The sequence below is a fragment of the Thunnus thynnus genome, chromosome 5, assembly GCF_963924715.1.
Source record: "Thunnus thynnus chromosome 5, fThuThy2.1, whole genome shotgun sequence".
Taxonomy (NCBI): Eukaryota; Metazoa; Chordata; class Actinopteri; order Scombriformes; family Scombridae; genus Thunnus; species Thunnus thynnus.
In genome coordinates, this window is record NC_089521.1 from 21,045,564 (window position 1) to 21,054,206 (window position 8,643).

Consider the following 8,643-nt stretch of genomic DNA (forward strand, 5'->3'; position numbering starts at 1 on the left):
TTCATACGTTTGGGGGAAACTAACACATTCTAGACTTGATATTTGGCTGCTGAGCAGCAGCAAGAATCTCCCAGATTTGCATGATTCTTTTCACAGCGTCCACGTACAGTACTGCACAAATGTTTTAGGCACTTTGGATGTTAGCTTCTTATCCATTATGCATACCAATTATTCTGCAGCTTGACAACGACCCCAAACATACAGCCAGAGTCATAAAGAACTATTTTCAGTGACAAGAAGAACAAGGAGTCCTGCAGCAGATGGTTTGGCCCCCACAGAGCCCTGATCTCAACATCACAGAGTCAGTCTGGGATTACATGACAAGACAGAATCAACTGAGACGCATGAATCCACAGAAGAACTGTGGTAACTTCTCCAAGATGCAGGAACAACCGACCTGCCAAGTAATTTTAAAAACTGTGTGCAGGTGCACCGAGGAGAACTGGTGCTGTTTTAAAGGCAAAGCATTGTCACACCAAATACTGATTTCATTTCGGTTTCTTCTGTTTACTGCTCTTTGTATGAAGTTAATTAATAAATAAAAAGTATTTATGGAACTATTTTTGAAAGCATCCTCACTTTACTTTTAATGCCTAAAACCTTTGCTCAGTATTGTATGTCTTTCAGGTTTAATACAGAGCAACTTGACAACAACTGACACCTTGTTGACCACCTCACTGTTGGGTCTGGTTACAGGTGCAACAGAGCAAATTTCAGACCAAACCAAACCACACTTTTCACATTTTCAGCCTGGCGTTACATTATTCTTTACCAGTCTACAACATATTTTCTGTCTGTACCACATTTTGGCAGCTGACTTCAGCGGTTTATCACAGTGCATTACGCTTTATCATGAATTATACATTTTGTACTCATCATTGGTCTCTGTATCATAAGGTTGGATGGTCTTCCTTACAGACATGAAGAAAAAAACACCTCATGTTATTCATCTATAAAGCTCTACCTCACATCTCTCCTCTCATTTAAATCTAGGGCTGGGCAATATATCGATATCATGATATGAGACTAGATATTGTCTTGGATTTTGGAGTATAGTGTTATATCATGATATGGCACAAGTGCTGTCCTTTCCTGGTTTTAAAGGCTGCATTAAAGTGATGTGATTTTCTGAACTTATCAGACTGTTGTAGCTGTTCTATTATTTGCCTTTACTCACTTAGTCATTACAGCCACATTACTGACGATTATTTATCAAAAATGTCATTGTGTTAATATTTTGTGAAAGCACCAATAGCCATCACAACAATATTACCACAATATAGATATCGAGGTATTTGTTCAAAAATATTGTGATATTTGATTTTGTCCATATCGTCCAGCTCTATTTAAATCTAGTAACTACAGCACACGATCCAGTAACTACTTAACCTCAGATATCCCTCATGTTCACACTAAGGTTGGCAGAACTGGTTTCAGGTACTATGCACCTTTTTAATTGAATGAACTGCAAACTGCCCTAAAACTTAAATCTTTCATTCTTCTTGGACTTTTTAAAGCTGTATTATCTTCTTCTTTTTTTTTTTTATAATTCTTGTAACTGTTTTTTATCAATTCCTTGATGATTATGTAGTTGTGCTGTTTCTGTTTGCTGATTGTGTTCTTGTCTTATGAATGTTTCTTGTTCTCAGGTTCCTCTGGGAAAAGAGATTTTAATCTCAATGAGGTGAGACTTCTTGATTAAATAAAGATTACATTAAAAAAAATAAAAAATTAAAATGGAAATAGCATGAAATTCTGACTTTCCACAAGCACCTGAACGCACCAACAAGGACGATTTTTCAATAACAATTGCTGTTCTGCTCTTTAATACATGACAATAACAACAGTAACAAACAAAAATCAGTCTAAAAACTTATTAAAGTACAATAAAGACTACTAAGCGTGTAGTAGAGCTTATATATAAACATATAAACACGTTTTCAGTTAGCATAGTCAGCTTAGCTAGCTAACGTTAAAGCATACCAGCAACAACTGAATAAGGTTGATGTTATTTCTCCTAAGCTCCAGTTTAAAAAGACAAACTCACATGTTTGGAAGTGAGCTCAGTGATTCCTCTGATGAGGGTTCCCAGTTTTGAGGTGGAGGATAGTTTTGCAGATCCAGGTTGGGAGTCTAAAGACAGGAGGCTCGGCAGAGCTGTCAGTGTCTTCTCCACAACATCGCTCATTTTGGCAGCTGGCTGACTTCCTACAAAATACACTCATTAAATCATCTATCCATTCCAGTCAGACCCCCGTAAACAGAGACTGTGAAGGTAATCTGTTAAACACTTAAAAAGAGCACACAAGGCAAAACGCTAGTTAGCCAGTCGGCCATTGTTTTGATTCAGCAGACTGAGGGGTTTGTTGATGATGTCACTTCCGGTGGTGTTTGGGAAACTTTATTGAAAATCTTCAGCAAAAACAGTCGCTGCTATTTCTGAACAGCTCAGTAAGTTGAAGGATAGGGTCACAATTTTTCAAGTCTGTTATAAAACACCAGTCACCTGACTATATATGAACAGTGAAAGAGGTTTTCCTAACTGTAATCATTCCTCCTGTTCATATTGGCTATTAATAGATCCCATTCAAATGTGCTTTGAATGTAAGTGATGGGGGCCAAAATCCATAATGTGTCCACTCAGTCATTTTGTGTAAAAATATATTTAATATTATTTATTTTTAAGAGGTTTCAGCAGTCTGAGTTAGTCATATCAAGTGGATATCTGCCACATTTACAGTCTTTTTAACGTAACTGTAACGTTGAAAGTAATCTACTTGATTTGACTCATTTGGAAGCTTAATATTAGCTTCAGATAAACGTTTAAATATATATTTGCCCAGAAGAAGGCTTGCAGATTGTGGCCTCCATCACTGACATTCTAAGTGCATTATGACGGGATCTTCTAATGGTCAGTATAAACAAGAGGAATGATTAAATCTATTTCAATGTTCACTGACTATTGTTTTAAGACAGACTTGAAAAATGATTAACTTAGCCTTTCACAGGAAACAATTATAAACCAGTAAGATAAGCAGTGGAACAATAATTAGAAACACAGTGATGATATTCAAAACTCAGTTTATTATGTTGATAATATTTTGATAAACAGTCCCTTGTATAACTGTACACTAAACTACAATAAAATAATTACAGTAAATATGAAATTACAGCCACTGGACAACCGCATGAGAAGGAGTACATTCTACGAATTTAAACATGTCATATATTAGCATTTGGATATCTAGTGGGGGACCACAGGTTCAGGGTGTCTGCAGTGACTGAATGTGCACATCGAGCAGTAAGTGGCTTCCATAGCTGGAGACAAACAGATATGACAGGTAAACCTTATCTTAAGACCATCAGGATGATGATTTATCTTTATATGTGCTTTCTTTACATTGGAATAATATCGGCAGGTCAGTTGCTTTCAAAACTGGAGAAGGCTTGTTGGGGGGACAGGGTGTAGAATTAAAAGTACATCAAATTGCTATCTATCTCCAGCTTAAATAAACCATCAGTTTGTACTTTAATCCATATTATCTAATGCCGATATCCATTTTCCAAGATTGTTTGTAAATATTTTGCTGTCTTGTATCACATTTTCTTCCACAGCCTGCATACCTTCATCATTTTTGTGCAAAAAAAAAAAAAAAAATAGTTAACGTCCTTTATGTGGGCACATACAACACATCACTTTATTGTGTCACTTCTATCCTAGACTGATGCTATTCACTACCAGTGTTATTTTCTGCAATATACATTTTACATCTTAAGTTGTAACTATAAGTACTTCTGTGCAATTTTCTTTCAATCATACTGTAATACACGCGTGCCATTTGGTTTAATTACTCTCTGAAATATGTCAGTCTACCCAGGTCATGAGACTGGAGTATATACAATGCTATTGATATGCCCTATGTACAACCAGAGTCTCTATTTCTGTGATTGTACTCTAGCAAACAGAAATGTCTGTGTGTCTTCAGTAGGTCTGTCTACCATTTATTCCTCCGTGTCTTCATCCTTAAGCCCAGATCTGAAATTTAAAAAAATTAATTATCATTACAAGATATTTAAAGAGAGGTCAATGCAGATTGCAAAGTTGTCAGATCAGACAATAATAGCGGACATCTCGTACCCGGAGAGTGTGGTCCCAGGAGCCTGTGCAGAAGGCCGTCCCATCTGGGGAAACACGCAGTGTGCTGACACGGTTCTCATGTCCAAACAGAATAGACACCCGCGTTCCTTTGAGAACATCCCAAACATTTATGGTGTAGTCGTTGTAGCCGCCAAACAGTAGCCGGCCTACGAAAAAAAAAACCACACACACACACAAAGCTTTTAACAGCATGGCTTTTTTTACAGCATGGTTATTGATTGAACAACCAGAATAATATTGGATGGGACGTGTGTGTGTATATCTTACCACTGAGAGAGAAATCAACACTGGAGACTCCAAATATGATGCTCTCTTTGGAATAAATAGCCACTTCTCTGTCTGCCCTCAAGTCGTACAGGCGGCACTGTAAAAAAATAAAGGTCAATGTTTGAATTTTCAACAGAGCTGAATATGTTTCCAATAGCACTTTGTATATAGCTGTGGCGGTTAAAATCATGAAATAATATCTGATTACTTACTGTAGCATCATCTGAGCCAGAAGCAAACGCATCTCCACTGGGATAGTATCTAAAAACGAGAGAAGAAACAGCTACAGTTAGGAACAATAACAAATGAGTTTTTTAAACCCTCTATGTGATCGTAATATTTCTGACAGTAAGTGACTTTTAGTGGTAGCATAAAAAACAAAACACTGAGGCTGACAGTTGATGTGCTAAATGCAAAACTGCACCAATTGTCACTGGAATATTTTTACAAACAAAAACTTGTATCATCAGAATAATTTGACAATTCTTATAATTACATATAAAATTTACACATATAAAATCTAGGTTTTTCACATATAAGCACAGTTCCTCATTAAATCCTTATCTATACACTCGTATTTTGAGTCACTTACCGAACACTATTTATGTCTGATTCATGAGTTTCAAAAGACTGAATACACTGTCCTGAGCGCATGTCCCACACGTTGGCCTTCTTGTCACAGCCCTGCAATAAAAACAGAACCATGTAAGAAAAAATCATAAGATGATGTAAATAATTCTGTGAAGCTGAAATAGTGATAAGCAGTAAGTAGTAAGAGCTGCTCTCACCCCCGAAACAAATGTGTTTCCAGTCTCAGAGGGGGCCAGGTCCAGACAGAGCACGTCTGCTGCGTGTCCATGGAAACTCTGCAACAGCTGCCCACTCTCGACATCCCATAATGCACATGTTCCATCCCCGCTGGACGTCAGGATCTTTAACACGGACAGATGATGAGGAGGAAGAAGAATAACGGTTACTCTGATGTTTGGGCAGAGTCGATATGGGCTAACACACTGCTATAAATGGATTGCCTTTGCTGGGTGAAACATCATGTGACCAGGACATTAAACCAAGAGCAACTGGCTGCTGTGAATTATTAACAAAGCTCTTTCACTGGAACATAGACGGCAGTGATTTCTGATTAATAATGAGACAGAAATAGAAGATGAAAAGAGAAGAAGAAGAAGAAGCTAAAAGGATGAGTGTGGTGGATATTTTCACCTGCATATCTGAGTTGGTGAAGCTACAGGCAGACAAGTAGTTTGTGTGCATGGCCACTGATTTCTTCTTCGCAGCCAAATTCTCATTCTTGTCCAGGGATAGAGGATAAACAGAGCATTTGTTGTCCAAGCCCCTGGGACAGAACACAAAGCCAGTTTAGTAAAAGAAAAATAGATCACCAGACAGATGATACACTACGCACAGATCGTCACTCACCCGCAAGCTACAGCGCAGCCGGAGGGGGCGTAGGCACAGGCCATCACCCAGGTGCACGGCATTGTCACAGCGTGCTCCTAATAAACATCAAAAGACAAAGCTGCATGAAACGCTGCAGGACAGTGAGATGAATCAAATTCATTAGGCATAATTAGAGCAGAACAGCGAGCTGTAGACTGTTAGACATTAGACACTGAGGATGATACAGTTTGTTCAAAACTCAAAAAATGCTGGAATTAGTTTTCAAACGTCAACCTTCAGCCCTTTTATATGAGCAATGATGATGTGGATATCCTCCATGCCTCCTCCTATCCGTTATGGCTCATAGATTTGATTTTCGTCATGATATCAGAGAAAATGAAATTCTCAATTTGAGGCTCCACAGATACATTTTCAAAAAAACTGCAACCCTCTATAACTTACACAACAATTCATAAAAGGTTCATTTCAGTTTATATGAACAATAATGTAAATAACCCACATTTTATAAGCTATAGGCATGTATTCTTGTCTTATATATATCAATATATCAATAGGCCTAATATGATCTTATTTTGCTGTGTCTTTTCATGTTTTTGATTAATTTATTACACTAACATTATTGTTATTTGCATCTTTGTTAATATGAATTTGATTTAGGCCAATGATTCCCCCAAAAAACCCATTTCTGTTACAAAAATGTTTATTTTCTCAATTTTTGCTTTTGTCTTGGGAAATACCAAACACTAAACACTCATTATTATCCTTTCAGGCACAATAAAAATCCTTCAAATTAAACAATATAAGAAAGAAAACCACTCTTTGGTTGAAATCCTCACAACTCAAAGCGTCACGAGCCCAAAAAGGTTGAGAACTACTTTAAATCATTAAGGATGTTCACAATGTCAACTAGGGAAGCACAGATGAAAGACTAGTTTGTAACAAGCTTTTCATGGCTTCAAATATCTGAACATTTTACTAAAGTAGTCCTGGTGGTTTTCATTCTGTAATAAAATACCTGCACATTGAAAAAGAGGAGTTACCTTGTTGGTAGTGAAAGCATCCCACACAATCACTTTTCCATCCTGCATGAAGAGACGAGAACAAGTATAATATGAAAAAACAGGTACTATTTTGAGTAAGTCCGATTACAAACTGACCAAAGTAGAAAACCAGAGTTAAAAGGAAATAAAGAAAAAACAGAATCAGGAGCGTAAAGTTACCTGAGAGGAGCTGACGATCCTCCTCTTGTCCTTACACCAGTCCATACACAGAACTTTGTTTCCATGTCCCTTCAGAGTTCTTCGAGTCTTCATAACAAACTGGCCGAGCCCCTCCACCTTCTCTGCCACCTGATGTACTGCACACACACACACACAGATTTATGTAATTTCTGGCGTATTTACATAGACATACATTAATTTCCTGGAGACTTACTCTAACCCTAACCATAACAAATGTCCCAAAAATCAGCATTTTAGCAACTGGGGACACAGCTTCTGTCCCTAATTGTACAAGCTGTCCCAAATTAACTGGTCTTAAGTCTAGTTTGTGTCCCTGAAAGTGATTAAAGTCATACCCACACACACACACACACACACACAAAATGTATATTACATTAAACCTCCTACTGTATACACCCTCGATTAATATTCCTAGCAGCAATAAGGATTAAACTACAGTAGGCCTGCTCTAAATGGAGGAATATATTGAGTAATCTTAATCTGTCATGTCCTCGAGTAGCTCATATAAATATGATACGTTACAAATATCCAATTTCTAGTTGTTTTTTTTCTCACATTTATATCTATATTATTGCCACATTGCTGAAACATGATTGGACATTACTAGGACATATAGTAGAAATTGGGATGGGAGCACTGAGCTGTAAAATGGGGAAGCAAACAAACATCCTGCTCAAATCGCCTGTCAAATCTGAGGTAACGTCAGGACAATCAGGTCAATAATCTGTTCCGGCTAATTCGCATCTCTATAAAAAAAAAAAAAAAAAAAGTGGCAATCTACGACCTCTCACGGAAACACATAAAGCTGTAATAACACATTTGATGCCATTTGTCCCGTCCCACTGTGGACGCAGGGGTGAATCGAGGCCTCTCCATTTTCAACACTCACGCTCGACATCGTGCAGCTTCGCTCTTTCCTCCTCCAGCTTCGTCTTCAGCGTCTCCGATTCCGTTTTGAGATGTGCCAGGGTCTCATTCAGCTGTACCTCCTGTGTCGCCATTTCAGGGATTAGAGGGGATCTCATATATTTGCTTTGTGCAGGCAGCGATCGGCAGCGAAAAGGCTTAAAGCGGAGCTAACAGCTGATGCTGCTGTCATGACGTCAGAGGGAGAAGATGCTCCTCCAGTTTCCAGAGGAGGAGGAGGAGGAGGAGGAGGATCCTGCATCCTGGTGATGCTGCTGCTGCTGCTGCTGCTACACAGGCTGCATCCTCAGCGGCACTACAGCCTCACTACACTACAGCTTCATGATGCGTTTTCATACTGTCGACATGGAAAACACAACACTGAAAAAAACAGAGCAGATTAAATGTAGCGCGCTGCGGCATTTTCACATATAAAACCATTTATTTTAATGGGATCAACTATTAAGTAAATGTATCTGCACTTAAAAATAGATGTTAAACATATTAAAGTAATTATACATTTCATCTAATCCTCTGTTATGAGTAAATTATTCAAAATACTGTTAAATTTAAAATACATTTCAAGCTACTTTCACATTTTATCGACTGTAATTTTTCTAGGTATTCTGAAATTTGGTGGTGGATATAATC

At 37.9% G+C, this 8,643-nt stretch overlaps 2 protein-coding genes across 2 annotated transcripts in view; both read right to left on the bottom strand.

Moving 5' to 3' along the window:
- Positions 1-2,376, bottom strand: part of ap4e1 (adaptor related protein complex 4 subunit epsilon 1) — a 12,203-nt gene extending 9,827 nt beyond the window's left edge. Inside the window, exon 1 of the mRNA XM_067589959.1 lies at positions 2,048-2,376. Coding sequence (XP_067446060.1) covers positions 2,048-2,188 — 141 coding nt within the window. The 5' untranslated portion in view covers positions 2,189-2,376. The remainder of the gene's footprint in view (positions 1-2,047) is intronic.
- A 688-nt stretch (positions 2,377-3,064) lies between these two features.
- gnb5a (guanine nucleotide binding protein (G protein), beta 5a) lies at positions 3,065-8,374 on the bottom strand. Its single transcript, XM_067590023.1, has 11 exons — positions 7,976-8,374; positions 7,066-7,202; positions 6,886-6,927; positions 5,864-5,940; positions 5,648-5,780; positions 5,215-5,358; positions 5,019-5,110; positions 4,639-4,687; positions 4,427-4,523; positions 4,139-4,305; positions 3,065-4,036 (listed from the first exon to the last, which is right to left on the bottom strand). Exons 1-11 carry the CDS (start codon positions 8,109-8,111, stop codon positions 4,025-4,027), a joined length of 1,086 nt encoding a protein of 361 aa, XP_067446124.1. The 5' UTR covers positions 8,112-8,374; the 3' UTR covers positions 3,065-4,024.
- Between the last annotated feature and the right edge of the window lie 269 nt (positions 8,375-8,643).

Excerpts from the sequence above, each read along its gene's own strand:
- gnb5a (XM_067590023.1), bottom strand. The coding sequence starts at position 8,111 with ATGAGATCCCCTCTAATCCCTGAAATGGCGACACAGGAGGTACAGCTG. Across the intron at positions 5,941-6,885 it reads ATGCTTTCACTACCAACAAG|GAGCACGCTGTGACAATGCC; the intron begins GTAACTCCTCTT and ends GATGTTTATTAG. Across the intron at positions 5,781-5,863 it reads GGCTGCGCTGTAGCTTGCGG|GGGCTTGGACAACAAATGCT; the intron begins GTGAGTGACGAT and ends GTTCTGTCCCAG.